This window comes from Lepidochelys olivacea (assembly GCF_965140295.1).
Source record: "Lepidochelys olivacea isolate rLepOli2 genome assembly, chromosome: 8".
Classification (NCBI taxonomy): domain Eukaryota; kingdom Metazoa; phylum Chordata; order Testudines; family Cheloniidae; genus Lepidochelys; species Lepidochelys olivacea.
In genome coordinates this window covers 35,314,410-35,334,742 of record NC_140418.1, presented here as the reverse complement: position 1 = coordinate 35,334,742, position 20,333 = coordinate 35,314,410, and the positions used below count along the sequence as shown (strand labels likewise).

The following is a 20,333-nucleotide window of genomic DNA, read 5'->3' as shown; positions in this document are numbered from 1 at the left end:
GACAAATCAGCATAAAGAATCAGATAAAGTATAGGAGATTTACATGATGAAATTCATACCAGCAAAGGTGTAAACATCCCACAGTAAGAAGTTTGACCCCCATGAGAGAACTTGTAACAAAGAGACTTCATTTCAATAAGCTTTCATTTTAAAACTAGTTGACTGAGAGTCCCGTTGTGCTGAGACCAGCCTAGTCTTGGCTGACATCTGAAAACAATGTTCTTATACAAGTGCCTGCTCCAAATCCATGTGTGTCTGTCAGGTGCATGCTGTACTCAGTGGATGGTATTTTAGTGTTCGGGAATGGAGGAATGGGTTCCTGATTCAAAATAAAAATCCTTGATGCTTGTCAGTGTATAGAGTCATTCAATAAATAAAAGAACAAAGTCCTACAGTCACTACTCAATCAAAACTTCCATAGATTTCATGGGACAGAGTAGCGACTACAAGATTTGTCCCATTGTGAGGTTCTTTCCATACTGAATCAGCCTGTTGGCTGTGATATCTGACAGCTGTGTGAAGTTCTTCAAACAAATTGAATGACATCAGGTAGCTTGTGCATAAGGAAACTTTTCTGACCTGTTCAGAAATCCGTGTCTGCCATTCTCCATAGGTACATGTAACTGTTTTCAATTGGTAATTTCCTTAAGGAAAAAATTATATTAGTGAGCAAATCAGAAAGACTAAAAATAATTTTTCAGTGAATGGAATTAGGCAGTTTAGGATTTAGGCAGTGTAGTTGCTCCCTTATTCATTTCCCTTCCCCTCCCCCCCCCCCAATGTTCCTCCGTGCCCCCAAGAGGTGCACGCCCCACAGTTTGGGCACTACTGCACTATGTTGTTTGTTTACATTTTGTATTTTTCTTTGTGGACAATGAAAATAGACAATCAGTTTCATTTTTGATGTCTACTCAGTTTCATTTTCTGGTTCTCATACACTAGCACAAGGCTGCAGTGTTTGGATTACAAACACTGCAGGAGATGGTTTATTTCATACAGTTAAAATTTTAAATAATGATGGAAATATTTGTTTTTACTTTCCTAAATGCCTAGCCCAATTTGGGCTGACAACGTCTCCGTAAAGATAACTGCTAAAAAGTTATAGGATTTTATTAATCTTATAAAAATGTATTGAGGAAAATGAAGCATTAAACATGATTATACACATCAGGCTCAGTAGCTTTGTTCTAATGTTATCTTTTTCATCTTTCAGAATCTGAATTGTCGAATTTGGCCAGATTATACAGAGATGAGCGATTAAAACAGAAAGCGGAGTCACTGAAACTTGAGCACTGTGAAAAGCTCTCCAATCTTATTGGACTTCACAAGGGGGGCTGAGTAGGCCAGACAAATCCTGGGTTATTTATTGCTGTTTTAACTTGTTTCTATTTTCCTTTGTATTTATTAAAAAAAGAAAAGAAAAAGAGCCTAATGTAGAGTTTTAATAATTGGTAACTTTGTAATGTTCACCGAACTGGGCAACCCTGAGCCATAGACACAGTATTTGCTCTAATATACTGTATACTCTGGTTGGTTCCAAAAACCAATGGTATTCAATGTAAATTAACTCCCTAAAATGTAGCTTAGTTTGGCACCAGTCTTCATTTGATATAGTTTTTCTCCCACCCAAGCAACTTTGCTTCCCAGGAAAGTGTACATAATATCTCATATACCCTGTATTTTATTTGGACATAGACCACACTCAGTCATTCAGGCGATGTAGTTTTCAGTTATATGCTGGCATTCCCATATTCATCTGAAGCTGATGTCCTTGCATCCAAAATGGCTTGTGAAAAAAAATTGAGAGAGGGCATACTCCCTGCTCCATTCTACTTTCCAGTGCTTACCTCAGGTATTCATCAAAGCCTTGATTCAGCTAAGTACCTAAGTATGTACTTAGGTCTCATTGAAGTCAGTGAGATTTAAGCATGTGCTTAAAATTAAGCATGTGTTATGTGCTTTGCTGAATTTAGATCCAAACCTATACTATTCTTTTATAATTAGTGATGTAATTAACCCAGATTGCCAGTAGGAATTTGGAAATTGTTTATTTCTGTAAGCATATTTCAGTTGCTAACATTCATTTCTGTGCATGTGGGATGCATTCCTGGAGTCCCTGCTTTTGCCACAATGTCTCATTTGAACTCACCCATTTATCCTTTTCTCTCACGTGGAAAACTTGCAATGATAACATTCATTGTGAAAATTACAGCTATTCTTTAGCTAAATTTGAAGGATGCCAGTGGATCTAATTAAGCAAAGGTGTATCCCATCTCTTTTGCAATGAGTGGGAGAAGCTTTCCCCCAACTAACTAAGAAAACAAGCTCAAACTTTGAGAGTTTCATTGTAATCAGAAACTTACAAGAGGTGATAATTTGTTAACTTTACAGTAGGAAAGGAATCTTAGGTGGATTCTTATGACTGCCAAGCCACTGGAGAAGAGGATGCAGCCAGATACATTGTTCTCGTGTATTCTATTCAGTGGCACAGTATTTTTATTTTTAAGCTTATTGTCTAGTTTGATTTTATCTCCAAGCCTTCTCTTTCTTCTTGCTCCAACAGAGATTCTCCAGGCAGTTTTTTGATACAGTTCTTATTTAACACATTCTTGCTTTGATGTGCAATTGTCATGCATGTTTCACTCTAGAGATTGAATTTTTTTCTTTGTAATACTAATTTATTACTCTCCTGTTTTATAATTCTCTTTTATAAAATCTGACATTTAATGGAAGGCAGAGGAAGAGATGTACTCATAAGTAAAGTCATGAGTGGTGTGGAGAAAGTGAATAAGGAAAAGTTGTTTACTTGTTCCCATAATATAAGAACTAGGGGCCACCAAATGAAATTAATGGGTAGCAGATTTAAAACAAATAAAAGGAAGTTCTTCTTCACTCAGTGCACAGTCAACCTGTGGAACTCCTTGCCTGAGGAGGTTGTGAAGGCTAGGACTATAACAGGGTTTAAAAGAGAACTGGATAAATTCATGGAAGTTAAGTCCATTAATAGCTATTAGCCAGGATAGGTAAGGAATGGTGTCCCTAGCCTCTGATTGTCAGAGGGTGAAGATGGATGGCAGGAGAGAGATCAGTAGATCATTACCTGTTAGGTTCACTCCCTCTGGGGCACTTGGCATTGGCCACCGTCAGTAGACGGGATACTGGGCTGGATGGACCTTTGGTCTGACCCAGTATGGCCATTCTTATGCTCTTATGTTAAGAGAACAAAATGTTACTACAAATAATCAAGTTACTGGCTGTGTTCCTCTAGTGCAGGGCAGCTACTGTGTATTGCATTACCATTATAATCTAGTTTAACTGGCCTAAGAACTGTAAGGCTGATCCTCCAGTGGACTAGATCTGATGTAGAGGCTCTTATTCCACACAACCACCCTGCAGCCAATGTAGTTGGGAAAAGAGGGCATGGCCCAGATGCTTCTGCAACATTTCAATCCTCAGTTGCATTTTGGCCCCTTATAACTATTTCAGCCTGGTGTAAATTAGAGCATCCTTTCAGCTGCTCTAACAGTACAAAGAGACCAGCCTGCATGCAGCTGCAGGAGGATCAAGGCTGTCCAAAGGTGGGTTTTAAACCACTTATGCCTATACCCTTAATAGGACTCTGCAGCTTAGCTGCACCCCATGTTCTGGACTGTTGTATTTAATCTTTGACTTGACTTAACAGCAGAAGGGGTAGGCACTCATCATACTTTTCTTTTCTTTTTCTGTCTACAAATTTGTTGAACAGACTCTTCTAGAGGATGAAATTGCCTTTTTCCACGGACTAGGTACATTACTTGTAGTGATAGTGCAGGCTTCTCCATGTTCAACCCAGATCTTGTTAGTAATAGTGACTCTTGTAATGTGTTGACACCTCTCCACTAAGAACTAATCCAATACTCCACCCACTTTTAAACCTCACGATAGGTAGTGTAGGTAGCCACAATTTGCTTTTTTTTTTTTTTTTTTTAAATCTAAGATATCACATACAAAATACTACCTGAGAATAACATTAAGGTTGCAAAGTCATGGGCTCCAAAATTAAGAAATGGCAGAATTAAGGTTGCCCATGCAGCTTTAGTGCAGCCTCTGCGTACGTTATTTTGCAGTCTATAATTACATGATCACATACTTTTTTTTTTTTTTCCCCCACCGGACTGCTGCCTCGTTCAGTGTACAGGATGCAGTGCTGAGGAAAAATGAATCAGGGTTGCATAGAGACAGTTGTCTGTAAGACTGTTTATTGTAGAAATTGGAAGGTGCGTGGGGAATGAAATGGGATTGCAGTAAGAGAAAGGATAGTTTGATAGTTAAGGTAACTGAATTCCACGCTTGAAAAGTTGGATTCTGTCCCTGCCTCTGCCATAAAGTTTTTGTGTGGTGCTGGGCAAGTCACTTAAGCCGAACTTTTTTCACAGGTGGCCACTAGTTTGTCATCTTGTGAGTGTCTGATTTGAGACACCTGGGGGCTGATTTGCAGAAGTGCTGAGCACTCACAACTGTAGATGAAGTCTGTGTTTTGAACATATAAAGTGTTATAAAATACGAAGTTTTCTGAAAAATCAGACTACAGGCACCTTGGACACTTTTTTGACAGGAATCTCTCTGCCTCAGCCCCCCCATATGTGAAATGGGAATAATACCCCCTTTTCTCTAAGGGTGTTGTGAAGATAGATTGATTGATGGTTGTGAAGCACTCAAATACTATAGTGATGAGTTCTATAGAAAACCCACAAAGAAATTAAATCTGTATTTGATGCAAGGCTTGGATGGCGTGCAGTAAAAATAAGGACGGACGCCACAGACTGCTCAATGAGGATAAAACAAAATATTGAGTAGCTGCTTATTCAGCGAGCAACATCCATCCTGTGCTCTGAATGAGGCAGGGATCCTGCAGGGGGAAAAAATAGTATGTCCTCATATAATTAAAGATTGTATCATCGTGCATGCTCACAAGGGTGCCAAATTAACATTTCACAGGCGACCTTAATTCTGCTGTTTTCCTAATCTGAGTGCTGTACTTGACTTTATATTAAAAAACTTTATAAACAGCATTGTATATGTAATTTGATATATGCCACAATAGATTTTATGTGAACAGCAGGTCAGTGTTTACACCGAGTTTAGTATCCTCCAGTTATTTCTAATTTACGCTCCCAGTACTATCAAAAATGTGGTAGGAAAACTGAATGCTATGAGCTGGTTAGACATATAACATGTACTGTATATAACTTGAATACCTACATAATATTTTGTATTTACAGTATATTTCACCTTTCATCCAACAATCTTAAAGTGTTTTATAGAGGCAGGACATGATCTACAAGAAGCACCATCATTTTAGGAGTCTTCTGTAGGACTCAAGAAGAGAACATGATTAAGTGGAAAACAAGACTGAAAAGTAAAGAGATGTTTTAAAAAACAGTAAGATGTTCTGTATTCAGAATCGTGGCCAATCATATCAGAGATTAAAATCCTTCTCCGAGACTACTTCAATGCCAGTATTCTAGGGAATGTGAGTAAAAACAATTAGCAACATAAAGTGTCTTGTTCTAATGTTTGTCGCTACTTCTGTTTTTGCTAGGAAATAGATCAAATCTAGTCAAATATTTCTTAAGGTAACAGTAACTTGTTAAATGAACTGCTTTCTTTAACCAGAAGGCATTTACCAAATTGTGATCAACTTCTATTTCCTGGTCTCTAAATTAGAGTGTTTTTCTGAGCAGCAAGTAGGGCGTGTTCATTTTTATTTAGGCTTCTAATATTTCCTACCATGATATAAATGTGAGCTGTGTAAGGATATTTATTACTTTTAACAAGGTGCTTGAAGCTTTGTAAGCCCCCTGGGCTGTTTCTATGAAAATTCCAATAGATTTGTGAATATGATTATATTTTTAGAAATGAAGGATTTCACATTCTAATTTATGTACATACTGTGGGTGAAAAGATACTGAATATGAAAAGAGACATGTTTGTGGAGTTTTGGGCTTTATCATGTGAAATTGACTATGTGCAATGGTTTCCACAAAGACTTGTAATGAAAAATTAATCACTGTCCCACTGGTGGCCATAATCCTGAGGCAGTGGTTCTTCAGTTTTCTTGTGAAGATGGAACACTCTTGGCTTCTTAAGCAGCAGGAGGGGTGGGGAACAAGGCAGGGCAGCATAGCATTGCCACTTGAAAAGCCTGTTTTCTTCCAAGCAGAGAAAGCAAAGCAGTTTTTGAAGGCTGTCCTTGGAGAGTCTAGATTACCTTTTCAGACCAAGCCATTAACGCTGTCTTCCTGTCTATGATCCACTTGAAAGTCCCAATCTCTCTTCCTCTTGCCAGCCCCCGAGACAACATAAGGTACAAACTCTATCCTTAGAGTACTCACACAAATATAATTTAAGCCAATGGCAGTTTCATACCTGTATCCAAAGGGAGAATTTGGCCCTGTGCTTTGGAAACATGGCTCTATTGTGTGATCTTCTCTGATGCACTGGATTTTGACAGGAGCAGCCCACGGTAATCAATTAATTGATACTAGAAACAGTTTTTCCACTTTGATAAATTGCAAAGTGCAGTAATGTTACAACGTACAGATTTATAGTCAGGATTAACTATGTATTTTCTTCAATATTTGTCCAATTAAAGAGATGCTCACTTTGTGGGTAAATATAGGTGGTAATGTAAACGAAAGATTTGCATTTCCTGATGATATAAATTATTTCTTACCTAAGCACGCATGATGCATCAAAAGATGCAGCATTTATTTTGTTGGTTTCAAACTTTTGTTTAATGGAAAGTGCAATCTTAGTATTCCTATTTATTTAACTTATTTCAGTAGGAGATATTAAAGTATTTATTTTCTGAATGTATATTCCATTTACCTTAAGTAAATCCATATTGGCCATACTGTAATAGTGTATCAGTCCATTGAACCTTGACTGTACAGTTCTAATTTACATAAGTTGTATATTTGTGTATATTTCCTCTCTGTATTGTTACACTAGATGATTAGAAAATAAGCTGTTCTGTCCTTACTACAGTAAGAATTCTGGAAAAATCAATTCTGTCTTGATTGTTGGGTCTGAATAATCAGCTCAGTTCTTGAGACCTTAGTTTGTTTTGACTTGTGTATTCTTAATCAGAAGATGAAGTTTTTGTATTAAATGTAATGGAGTCACGCTGTTCATCTTGGAATGTTGATCTGAGCTATTACTGGGCTCCCTGAAGCACTCCTTTGGGTTATGAGATTTAACAAGGCTATATCTAAAGCTAGTGCCATCAAAAGTTATCAATGGGAAGTAGTAAATGAAGCTACCATTCCATCGGTTTTGTGCTTATGTCTGTGCCAGAGTCAGGCCTGAAAAAGAGGTGCTAAGGCCAAGCCTAAAACCAGATCTGAGTACCAAACAGCTGAATAAGTGCTTAATGTGTTTCTGACCCTATCCCTATGCCTCACTGGAGTTAGAAGTGCAGAAACAGCCAAACCCATTGTACTGCTTAGGGTTGGCACGTTCCCTTCTGTGGCATGGGATGCCTGCCAGGATTCCGGGGACTGGTAGGCTCCCTGCCAGAGCTGTGAACCCTACAATGCTGGCACTTGTCCAGTAAAAACCTGCTTGCATTGAGGCAAAAGTTTTTGTGAATATTTAATAGATTCAACAAAACGTTTCACTGCAATGAATCAGCATTTGGTTTGTTGGAAATTTTCTGACCAGCTGTAATGATGTTAGCCAGTTGCAGCTAGGCCAGTACTCCTAATGAACAATCTAGCCTTTCTATAAAGATAATTGATCTGTTCCCTCTTCCCAAATCTTTAAGAAATATTTCACAGTTAACTGTCACACAGTAAACTGTTAACATTAGCAGACTCAAGTACATCAGCTGGAAACATCACATGAGGAAGTTCCTAAACCCCCATACAGCCAGATGCTTAAGTCCCAAAGGACTGACTTGTCCCTTAAGCCTTCCAATATTGATAAATTGAGTACCTTGGAGTTTACTATGTGGAGGAAGCTTTCAGAAGGTACCTTTTAACTGAATTTCTGCTTGCTCTCTCTCCTATCACACATGATCAAAGTAGCTGACTGCACCAGGCTCCTTAGCAAAATTGCCTACTCCCTGTCTTGTGACGTGCCAGGGCTGGCTGCTGATCTGTACCCCAATACTTCATAGTATAGTGCTTTGGCATCAAAGGTCATAAATGTAAACCATTTGCTTTTAATAGTCCTGTTAATCAGCAGCTGACAGAGGTTATCCATTGTGTACAGCCCAGCTGCAGATCAAAAATATATTTAACATGAGTAAATCAGTACCCGTGCAACTGCATTTTCCATAGAACTTGGACTCATTCCCAGTGGGTCACTACTGAAAAAACAAGGAGAATGATTCTCAGTATAAACAGACACCATACAACTTCATTTCCTTAACAGAATCAGTGCCATTAATGCAGCTGGGGGGAGGGGCTGGAGTTTTGGGGAAACATGGGAGGGAAACATGCTTTAAGCAGAATGACAACTATTTAGACGATGAGACCTACATTCTTTGATGTCACCTTATTGCTGTAAGATTCTCATTGCTTTCTAACTGCTCCTTTAACATACCTTTCCAGAGTTGCACCAGTGTTCCCTAGCTCCTCTCCTATATTTCCTGCTCAGACCAGTAGTTAGAACACCTGTACCGTGATCAGTGCTAGTGCGGATTCTGCACCAGCAGTGGGAGAATTGCTGAAGTCTTGTATAGATAATGCCCCTGCATGTGATCTCATCTCTTGCTATGCTTTCAACTGTCACCAATACAGCAATGGCTACCATTTGACCAGGTATCAGAGCAGAATATTATTAGCAGCAGAGCCCTGCCTATCGTAAGAAGAAATCACAGGGAGGGGCCTTGTCTATGACATTTTAGCAATTTTCCCACCGTTTACTAAGCCCAAAGCTTCCTGTACAGGTGAAATATAAGATCCACCTTTTTGAAGATGCTTTCCTATAGCAACAGTGCCTTTAACCATCGCCAGAAACAAAACCCAATGCTTCCATTAACAAAGCCAGAGATATCACTGTGCTTTTGGTTGACTGGTAATTTTGTGTGACAGCCAGGGGGGGAGCACCTTTCATGCTACCTTAGGTATTGGCATTAATTATTATTTGTGTTGCTGTAGCACCTCTGAGCCCGTGTCACAGACCAGAACCCTATTGTGCTAGATGCTGTACAAACCCAGACCCAGCAAGGATGATCCCTGCCCTAAAGAGTTTATAATCTAGGCAGATAACCATTTATCCTCCATTCACTTCTACATCTGAACCTGTCTGATGGCTCCAGTGTCAGCTCCATGAGTCTGATGTTCCTTTTGCTTTACACAGGCATAAGGAAGGTGAATCCACACTGAATTTACTGACAGGTGTAAATGGGTTTTAGGCCCAACATGTCTAGGGTTGACTCACTCTCTTTCTGCCCAGGCTTCCCTTACTTAGTGTCTGTGCTCCCAGGAGCAGGCTGCCTAGCAGGAATGCTTACTCCTCTGGCTTGCAGGCCCCTGCAGCTGATGCTGTGCTGGCCTCTCTGACTTATCATGGCCTCCCTTCCCTACTACCTTGGCCACTCCTCACCTGGCCTGTCCTGCAGGCCTTTTGCCACCTTGCCTGTGCTACCCCAAGCCGTGCCCCGGCCCTCTCTCCTAGCAGCCAATTCCCAAAGTCCCAGCAATGCTGCTGCACTGGAGAGAGACTCTTCCCTTCCCCATCTGTCTTAGCCACCGGTGCACAGGTCACACACCAAAGCTGGGGCTGCCCCACACTTGGGTTTATGGGTCAGCCCGCACAGCTTCCCTCTCTCCTCCTTTCTAACTCCTCACCCCCCTTGCTGTCTCCCTTCTCCCTCTCCTTGTCCTCTCCACCCCACCCCCCCCATTTGTGTTTCCTTCTGTATATGTCTACACTGCAGTTAGACGCCATGGGCTAGCTCATGCCACCTGACTCTGGCCAAGGGGCTGTTTAATTGCAGGGTAGATGTTCTGGCTGAGGCTGCAGCCCCACCTCTGGGGCCCTCCCCCCTGGCAGGCCCCCAACTCCAGCCCGAATGGCTACAATGCAATTGAACAGCCCCTTAGGCCAGGGGTTTTTCTTCCCTGTGTAGACATACCCTCACGTGGCTCCTTTCAGGAGTGGGCGTGTCCCCCGCCCGGTTGCCAGCGGGCGGTGCCTCGCTGCCCCCGTTGCTGGGGGCGGTGAGGGAGCTGGGTTGTGATTGGCCGGGGGGAAGCGGCGGCGGCCATTTCCAACGGCGCGGGGAGCGCAGAGATGGCGGCGGAGCCGGGGCCGGGTACCGGGGCTCTGGCCTTCCGGGAGCTGCGGGACCTCGTCGCGACCCAGGAGGCGCTAATAGAGCGGCTGCGGCTCCGGGTGCGGGCGGGGCCCATGGGCGGAGCGGCGACGCGGATGGGCGGGGCTTGGAGCGTTGGTGGGTGGGGCCATTTAGAGGCCCCGCCCCCTCACCCCTGTGTTTGTTGCTCTTTGTCCTAGAAGGTTCCTGCGGCCCCTCATCCCGCAGTAGGGCGCCCGCTGGGCTGCACCCGATACAGGGGTCTGAGCAATAGGTGCATGTGCTCACACCCCCCCCCGGCTCTGTGATGTTTGCACGTGAGCAGGTGTGTTGTGTTGCCTCTGCCAGTGCTGTTTTCACAGGCATGCAAGGCCCCAGCTGCCCCCTTTTCCCTAGTTTTGTTTGTGTTCAAGGTAGTGAATTCCTCTTGCGACACCTCTGCCCCAGCGACTGGCTAGCTGCTGGCAGGCAGTAGGGTCTTTGTACCACACTTGGATTTTATGGCCAGGCCTTTAAAAAAACATGAGTGATTTGGGTGTGTCTGTTGTTGGGTGTCCAGGTTGAGACACCTTAAAAAGTGCTGATGATCAGAAGATGCTGAGCATTTGCCCTTAGAAAGCCAGCCTTCTTTGAAGGGTGTGAAGTTGGGCACTCAAAAGCTGTAGCTCACAGAAGCTTAAGCTCAAATAAATTTGTTAGTCTCTAAGGTGCCACAAGTTCTCATGTTCTTTTTGCGGATACAGACTAACGCAGCTGCTACTCTGAAACCTGTCAAAATCACTAGTGACTCTGGTGGTCTGCCCAACATACATTGAAACTCTATCTGTGCATGTAACTGACTTATTGAACTTCAAATTCTTTTTGCAGATAGTAATACAGGAGGATAATTTTGTCCGTAAAGAGGATTATGAGGCTGTTGTGAAGAAGTTGGAGGTAAGTAACCTCTCGGGGGTAGGGACTACGTCTTCATACATTTTGAACAGCATCTGGTACCATGGGGCTCCAATCCTGGTGGAGGCCTCAATGAATAATGTAATATTTCTGTTTCTATTGGAAACTAGGCCAAACAGATTGAAATTAGCCTTGCAGTGCTTAATGAAAGGTAGGAGAGCTGCATTTGGACTCAAGGGTAGTTTTGATGCAGCTTAGCAGTTCTAAAAAAGACTTGCTGAGTACCACATTAATTAGACACCAAAGAGAGTGAAGCTCATGGAAAGGACTATTAATTGTCAGTGGACTAAGATTCCATGGGGCTACATGTGGCACAAACAGAATAAAAAAACTGTCTTAGTACCACTAACGAGTCTTCTCTGGGTGTGTATTCTCTCTACCACCCCTGGGCCCCACCCCTTTTCCTGTCTTTTTGAATAGTTGTGTCTAGCTATTTGGTGTTCAGTGGTGCTGTACTAGGGGCTCATGCTTGATTCATATGTGGTGAGCTGTCTAAAGAACCAGGTCAGTGCCCTGGAGCTTGCTTAGATGTTTGACATTTTAACTTTTTGTGGCTCCTGAGGTTATATAGGGTAAAGGGTACTAGGAGGCCCATGGAGCATGGATCTGGGGAGGAACACACACCTGTTCAGCCAGTGGAAGTGTTTGGGAGCTGGTCACTGAACTCCTTTCCCCTCCCCCTTCCCTCAAACTAAGAACTATCACAAACCTTACCACCTTCCACTCCAAGTGCAAGGGTCATTTATTCGACCTTGCCTTCTTTAATATAAATACATAGCAACAGGTATATTTTAACAAAAGAAAAAACGCTCCGAGTGGGCAAGGGTGAGAGAGCAAACAACACGTGAGATGTGCATTTCTACTACTGGATGGTGCTCAGATACTACCATGATGAGTGCCATATAAGAACCTGTGAAAAACAGAACAGAAAATAACCCTGTTTACTTTGGAGCTGTGAGCAGTTTGTCTGTTATGTGATGCCTGGTTGAAGATGAAGGTTAGGATGTTGCTTAAAGGTGATTAAAATGACAAATCCATTTACTTCATTTTAAAAAATAATTTCAATTCCAATAGGTATAAAATAATAGTGAATTTTAAATGCACTTTTCCAAAGTATCAAATATACCAAAAAATCTGCCACATGTTGGCCTCTTCCATGCCAGCTCCATAGTAACTGGGAGATCACAGCAGAGTGCATGTTCAGATGTCAAGGATGAGTGGGAGCTGGATAGCTCATAGATAGATAGAGGGGATCTAACAATGGAAAAAAGGTGTTGTGTTGAGAGCCACTTAGCCTGAATGGTAAGTTGTGTATGGTAGGAGCAAGTGAAGTGGGACACCCAGTCCATAGCTGGTAAGGTAGCCCACATATATTGTGTAATTAATGGATTTTTCCATCCTTTGATTGAGGTTCACCAGGAAAGATGTAACTAATAGACCCCCTGATTACTCAAGAGCTTGTAAGCAGAAGGATGAAATTGGTCAGTCAAGATCTTTTAATATTTACATTTAAAGAATTGTGGCTGGATAATTCAGTAAGTGGCACTCATCTCTCTGAGTAGATATTGAATTAATATTCCTTAGTGATGCTAGGGGCACCGTCCTGCCAAAGGTGGTATCTTTTGGAGAAGACAAAATGGTGGACTTGTCCACTTGTGATCATTAAAGATCCAGTGACACATTTCCTTAGAGTTTGGGTGTTAATGCCAGTGGCCTGGCCATTGTAGGGATTTGCATTCTGCCTCCTTCAACTCCCTTGCAGTTTCAACTGACTATAGTAATTTTTTTTAACACATCCTGTCCTAACTTGCTTTGTAATTTTGCTGTGCACTGTTAACCAGCTACCACCTTCCATCCTAGCCATGGCTGCCTTTCATTAGTGGGCAAAATGATTAGAGTGTTCGTAAAGTGCTTTGGCAACTTCTGAAGTGAAAAATCCTCTGGAACTGTAAGATAATGATCAACACATGTTAGATTTTGAGGGGGTGGGGGGACCTGATAAGTCTTCAAATATGCTAAGGGCTGTTAGAAAGAGGACAGTGATCAATGGTTCTCCATGTCCACTGAAGTTAGGACAAGAAGTAATGGACTTAATCTGCAGCAAGAGATTTCGGTTAGTTATTAGGAAAAACTTTAAGGCTAGTTAAGGGTTAACTCTACGGGTAGTTAAGCTCTGGAACAGGCTTCCAAGGGATCCCTGTCATTGGAGGTTTTTAAGAACAGGTTGGACAGACTCCTGTCAGGGCTGGCATAGGTTTACTCAGTCCTGCCTCAGTGCAGGGGGCTTGACTGGATGACCTCTCAAGCCCCACATTTCTATGAGTCTGTGATTTACACTCTGTATTGGTCTGGGGCTGGCAGAGAACAGAGGGATGCTGTGTGTATTACAGAAAGAAGAGGAAGAGCACTCTAAGACCAAAATCCTGCTTGCCAAGGAAGCTGAGAAGCTGCAGTTTGCGCTCGGGGAGATTGAGGTTTTGTCCAAGCAGCTTGAAAGAGAGAAACAAGTCTTTGAAAAAGCGTAAGTTTGGCTGGGGGAGAGGGGAGAGAGATTTTTGTGTTTAATATTTGAAAACAGGCAGCAAGTATTTTGTCTCGTTAGTAACCAGGCTGGGTATGACAGCATTGTACTTAATTAGGTTTCAGAGTAACAGCCGTGTTAGTCTGTATTCGCAAAAAGAAAAGGAGTACTTGTGGCACCTTAGAGACTAACCAATTTATTTGAGCATAAGCTTTCGTGAGCTACAGCTCACTTCATCGGATGCATACCGTGGAAACTGCATACCGTGGAAACTTGGATACCAAGTCTGCTGCAGTTTCCACGGTATGCATCCGATGAAGTGAGCTGTAGCTCACGAAAGCTTATGCTCAAATAAATTGGTTAGTCTCTAAGGTGCCACAAGTACTCCTTTTCTTTTTACTTAATTAGGGACTCCATTCTCACGGGGGGGGGGGGTGTTTACCTGAATTTAATAGAATTAGAGATCGGAAAAAAGTTAAGCACATACTAAAGTGCTTTGCTGAATCGGAGCCAAAAGCTGTTAGCAACCTTTTTTTGTTCTGATTGTACAGCCCCTAGCACAATGGGGCACTCCCTGGTCAGGGACTGGGGCAACTGGCCATTACAATAATACAAGTAATAAAATCTTCATCACAACAAACTCCCTTGTTGACTATATTTACCTATATATTTAAATTCAGTTGACTTAAATGGGATTTAAGCATGTGCTTAATTTGAAGCTCGTAATTAAATGCTTTGCTGAATCTGGACCCAAGTTCAACATTGTGAGGCCTGGAATTTAGGGTTTGGAAGACAAGGCTCTTTAGATTGCCTCTAAAATGTATTGCTTTGTGATGGGAGAGGTTCAGCAGCGTTTTTTAAAGGACATTTCTGCCTAAGGCCCCAGCCTTGTAAAGTGATTTGTGTGTGGAGATCCTTTTGAAGCCACTGGGCCTTTGCCTGGTCTTACAGGTGTGCCCAAGTGGATCACTTTGCAGGATCAGGGCTTAAAATGTAGTCCCAATCAGTGTCATTTGGATGCCTGAGTACACAAGACGGGCTATGCTGGGCCAGACCAAAGGTCCATCTAGCCTAGTATCCTGTCTTCTGACAGTGGCCAATACCAGGTGCTCCAGAGGGAATGAACAGAACAGGTAATCATCTAGTTATCCATCCCCTGTCACCCATTCCCAGTCTGTCAAACAGAGGCTAAGCAGAATAGCTGCCATGCGAGTGCACATCAGGTAATGAGATCTCTAAATGCTGTGGAGGTGGAGATGTTCAGAGCTGCCTAAGGGGGTTGCATGCCATGTGGGTGCAGAAGGAAGATCAGCCCTTGAAAATGGGAAGGTTCTTCAGCATTTAAAATTTCACTGACACTCTTGTCACTTGCCTTCATTTTTGTTGCTTCTATTATAGACTTTCCAACATTAAGAGCAAAGCGCTAAAAGAATCCACCAAAAAAGACAAGCTAATAAGCAAATGCAATGGTAAGTTTACCAGAGGCTAAAGTCTGTTATGCATTGCTCTACTGGCTTAGAAACAAAAGCCCAGTAACTAGGATTTACTTTAATTAGGAAGGGTGATGTGACTTAACATTGTACTCCGCCAAGACTCTGTACAGGCATGTAAAGGGGAGTAAGACAGACACACACATGCCACCTGCCACGGGGTCTCTCTGAACCGTAGATCCAGGTGTAGGGGATGGGGGAGCAGGTTCCATGTAGTCACTATTCCCAGGCATCTACGAATACATGGGCATGAAGCAGGGCAGGGAGTTGGTGGAGCCGTAGTTCCATTCTCCCGTTAGTATATCAGCTGAGCTGGTGCAGGAGGGAAGGAATCTGCGGCTGGGAAAAGCCTGGTGCAGATACTGGCCCCTCCTGGAGAAAGGGAGGAGCAAGGAGGGAATCATGCTTCTCTGAGTCACTGAGCAAAGGCTCGGAGTGGCCCTGCTTGACTGCTAAGGAGAGCTGGCTTTCTCCGCAAGCAGACAGCACATTTTAAATATCTACCCACTTTTTCCTCCCCAATCAGGTTAAGGTGCTCCCAGGGCACTAGGCTGAAATCCCAGGCCAGGCAGTCAGAGCCATGCATGGCCCAATCCAGGGTTTGAGCAGTAAAATATTTAACAGGGCAACGCTTTGTTCCACTCAGTGTCTTCTCATCTGTAATGAAAGCACCTTACTGTTTAGCTTCAGGAAGCACGACCTGGAGTTGAAGGCACAGGGGGACCTGGGCCTATCTCTGCCACAGATATAGCATGTGGTCAGGGGCAAGTCACTTAGAGCCTGATCCTGGGATGTGCCAGGCATCTTCTGGGAGGTGCCCAGTGCCTGCAGCTGAAGTCAGTGGGAACTGAGGGCATTCAGGGGGTACTCAGTATTTCATAGGATTAGCCTTTTAAACTCTCTGTGCCTCAGCATCTCTAGCTGTACTATATTGCTAGTGATAAATACGTGCTTCACGGGGGTGTGGTGAAGCCAACAGATGTCCGTGCAGTGTCCTGAAGCCTGCAGATGGAAGGGGTTAGACCCAATAACCTTTATTTTTGGTGTATTTCTGTTTAACAAGCTGTCCTCTCACCTTAGCTGCCCTAGTTAGGTTTCATGCCGCCATTGCAGACAGTTTGTGTTTATGTGAAACCAATCCAGAACTGACTGTAGCCGAACATCACTGTTGTCAGCATTTCAGCAGCACCTGCTGCAAAGCTGATCTCCATTTTTGGGGGGTGTGGGAACATTTTCCCCATGTTTTCGGTGTCTGTGTTTGTAGCTGTTACTATAAGAAATTCTTAAGACAAAGGCCAAAAAAACCCCAGCTGCTGTGCTGATGCCAGAGGAAATAGAAATGCACCTAAGATTAGCTGCATCTCAAGTGAGTTTTAAGCCTCAACTCCGCCTCCGCATTTTTTTGGTAGAAATTGAGAGCCATATTATGAAACAGGAGGATCTTCTCAATGACAAAGAGAATGAAATTAAGGAGCTGCAGCAGTTCGTCACCAAGCAGAAGCAAATACTCCAGTAAGTATTACCTCCTTAGATCGTTATCGGCCCTACGCTGCAGCCAGTGGGAGTTTGACGCTGACCTCAGTGGGAATATGGGGTCTGTTTTGTCTGTTTCAGTGTTTTAACAATCTACCCATCTGGCTCTCTAGCAGCCTCTGATGTCACTTCAAAAGTAATCCCGTTAAATTCATTCCAACTAGAAGCCACCTGCCTCCACACTGACCCTTTGCCCTGTCAGTCCCTTTCCACCTCAGAGCCCTTGCAGCATGCCTGGAAGGTCAGCAGGCCGGTGCTGTTTCAGAGCAGGTGGGAGGGGAGTAGGTTCCAAAGTTGAGGGCCGCTCACAGAGAGCATCCTGTCGACCCCCAACGTGTAAAGCAAGAGAGATCTAGCTCAAGTGCCTCTGCGGATTGCAACCAAGGCAGCATGGCACAAGGGCCAAGGCATCTCTCACGCAGGCAGATCCCAGTGGCTGGGAATGGGCATCTGCATTATGAAACCCATTCATCGGCCCCATTGCTAGCTGTCTCAGTAGAGCAGCTAAGGACTGAGCTGTCCATGGAGACTTCCCCTCTGGACCGTCCCTCCAAATCAAGGGGCAGGCACGTTAATTGGGGGACGTTTGCATTCTGTGCACTTGCTGTACCTGCTCTGTGGCTAAATGGAGAACGAACCCTCTCTGCGGCTGCCAGCCTTGCACTTTTCATCTGCATGAAATTCTCTTTAATAAAAAGCCCTGCATTCTTCTTCAGGTGTATCTACAGCATGGGGCCCATGCTGGTGTCACCCACCAAGCATGGACACAGCCTACATTGGCAGACAGGGTTTCTGTTGGTGTAGGAACACCACCTTCCTGAATGACATTGGCTACATCAACAGAAGCCCTCTTTCATCGATGCAGCTGTGTCCGCACTGGGGGGTTTTTCAGCATAGCTGTGTCGCTCGGGGGGGGGGGGGCAGGGGTTTCACACCCCTGGCCAATGTAGCAATGCAGACATAACTTTTAAGTGTGGACCAGGCCTGAGCTACCTCTTGACTGAGCAGTGAGTCTTCCCTTCTCCTTTCACACTTGGAGTCTGATTTACCAACCTGACACTGATTGCCAGGAACAGGAAAGTTACGTTGCCAATGCCAAGAAGTGAAATCAGTGTAACCCTGGTTTGCTAACACACCGGGCTATAGAGTGACAAAAAACTCCTGAGTGGTACCACCTGGGTAGCCGTTAGCTCTGGGTTAATGGAGCATCCTTGTTAATGCGGCCATTTCCTTAGTAAGTGCTTAAAAGATCCCTCATTAACCTGCCCAGGAAGCAACCAGGAGAATTGGTGATAAATTAGCAGTGTGATGTCTGCCAGTGCAACTTTCTGATGGGTGGTTTGTTTTTTGTTTTTGTTGGTTTTTTTGCAGGACTCAAGTGTCAGACTTAAAAATACAGAAACAACAGGAAAGTTACATAGCACAAGTGCTGGAAAAGAAACAGAAGAAGGGTTTAAAGTGAATGTATTAGACATTACACTACCGTCCGTGTATCCCCTCAGTATGCAACCGCTGTTGCAAAAAGATTCTGGTGCTCACAGTTACTCTGGTGGCCAACAAGACCACTAGCAATATCCACCACTATCTCAGGAAGGTTGTAGATGAGTCGCCACATTAACCCATCAGTGGGCCCTGGCTTACACAAACATACTTTTTCTGGCCTGGTGCAGAGGGGAGGCCCCCGGGGCAGGGGGGAGGTCAGGGCGGGGGTTAGAAAGCAAGCCCACCCTGCACTCATCCTTCATTGGCGGCTCCGGTCCTGTGGGGCTAGGCCCAACTCCCCATTCCAGGCAGTGCAACCTGGCACATGGGGTTTGCGTTGCTGCCGCTCGCTCAAATTTGGCCCAGCTACCCCTCTGTCATGGCCAAACCTGAGTGCAGAGACAGACTCAGGCTGCTGCAGGTGTGGTTTAATACAATGGCCTTTCACCCCTGGAGCCTGGTGCAAGTGCAATTAATTAGAGGGGCTTCCCTTTGTCCTCTAAGCATTTGTGTGCTTCACAAAGCCACCACCTCAGCTGGGTCTCTGCTCAGAGCAGGCCCTGGGTTGCAATAGCTGCTGTTCCTTGGTCACTGCTGCTGTGGGCTAGGGGCTTATATGGAAACGCTCCCATTGCCTAGCCATGTTCTGCCCCTTCCTAGCCAGTGCTGTTTGTGTCTCACAGCTTCCCCTGTCTGACCCCCTGTACCCACCAAGAAAATGGCAGGGACAGTCCCCTGAAGCTTGGTAAATACTGTTAGACCCCAGAAGGGTGACAGGATGCATGTACAGACCAAGTGCCTTCAAATAAATGGTTTTATACTAAATACCTCAAGATCAGCTTCCCCTTTACTGCCCTGTCATGATCTGAGTTCAGTCCTATGTGTCTCTTGCTGGCTGAAGTCTTGAACCCGGCATCTCTGCACCATGCCCCTTCTTGGGGGAGGATGGGACTCCTCAGTGGTTCAAGAACTGCTGGTAAATTTCCTTCTTGACCCATTGGGACTCTTGGCACTGCATTCCTGCTCCCAGCCTTGCAGGTGCAGGTACCCAGGATGCAGTGGGGGGAGGGCCGGATGAGACTAGACTCTGACTCCCCTGCCCCCAGCAGGGAGACACCCCAGAGTTTCCCTCCAAGATGGACAGATGCTGGAGGGGTGCCTGTTGCTTTAAAACAGCCTGTGATGGGAGGGCAGGAGAAGCTGCATTGTATTCTGCATCCATTCAGCCCCAAAGGCTTGGCCAGAGGTGCGTAATGCTCTGGGGAAGCCTTGCCCCACACTCCTCCTGAAGCACAGTTCCTGGCAGCCTCCTGCTGCCATCGCCCTGGCCTTCCAGTCGCTTCTGCATCACATTCAAGCCTGGTGACGCACAGAGCCCTGCATCCTCCATTCCCTAAGCTCCTGCCTCCCATGGCTGTGCCTTTGTCCCCTGCCACCCTCATACTTTCCATTGTGCTGCACTGGAGCCCTCTCAGTTTCCTTCTCACCCCTGTTAAACCCAGCTCCCCAAACTCCCCTCCCTTGCCTGAGCCTTGTGTTTTTGGCTGCCCTAGACCCTGCAGTCCCTGTGGAAGCCTGTGGTGATAGGGGGGCTGCATAAGGAGCAGCTGAGAGGGAGCAGCAAGCTGCATGGGATAATGGTGTGGCCTAGCCAGAGGGGCCCCTGCATTGCTTAATTTGGGGTGGATGGGGGCGGAAAGTTGGGGAGAAGAACTGAGAGGAGCTGAGAGGGGTCAGCCATGGGGGGTGATGAGATGGGTGAAGCGGGAGAAGAGCAGAACAAGGAAAAGACAAACTCCACCCTGCAGGTGCCTGCTCTCCTGCCAGTCACAGCCAGAGGTGCCGCCTCCGAACACAGTGACACCCCCCTGGAGTGTGCAGATGGGGTGTGGAGGGGAATGGCAAACACCCAGTAAACTGAGACTCTCCACGCATGGACAAATGCCTCCCTTCCTCTTCCCTCTACTGCCCTACTCATGGCCAGGGAGCTTGTTAGCTCCCCCCGTCTGAGCTTGAGCTATAGTGGGACACTCTGGATGTCAAGGGACTG

At 44.6% G+C, this 20,333-nt stretch overlaps 2 protein-coding genes across 3 annotated transcripts in view; both read left to right on the top strand.

The window, feature by feature from the left end:
• DNAJC18 (DnaJ heat shock protein family (Hsp40) member C18) overlaps window positions 1-1,426 on the top strand; it is a 44,378-nt gene extending 42,952 nt beyond the window's left edge. Inside the window, exon 8 of the mRNA XM_084637285.1 lies at window positions 1,214-1,426. Within this exon, the coding sequence (XP_084493411.1) occupies window positions 1,214-1,338 (125 nt within the window). The 3' untranslated portion in view covers window positions 1,339-1,426. The remainder of the gene's footprint in view (window positions 1-1,213) is intronic.
• Window positions 1,427-10,226: 8,800 nt separating this feature from the next.
• On the top strand, window positions 10,227-19,108 carry SPATA24 (spermatogenesis associated 24). 2 transcript variants are annotated; one of them, XM_084637289.1, is made up of 6 exons: window positions 10,227-10,386; window positions 11,174-11,239; window positions 13,648-13,778; window positions 15,177-15,247; window positions 16,678-16,780; window positions 18,173-19,108. In XM_084637289.1, the coding sequence occupies exons 1-6, from the start codon at window positions 10,285-10,287 to the stop codon at window positions 18,261-18,263; spliced, it is 564 nt and encodes a 187-aa protein (XP_084493415.1). In that variant the 5' UTR covers window positions 10,227-10,284; the 3' UTR covers window positions 18,264-19,108. The 2 variants fall into 2 exon arrangements, with proteins under 2 accessions (XP_084493415.1, XP_084493416.1); XM_084637290.1 differs by lacking the exon at window positions 10,227-10,386 and adding an exon at window positions 10,481-10,631.
• Window positions 19,109-20,333: the final 1,225 nt, after the last annotated feature.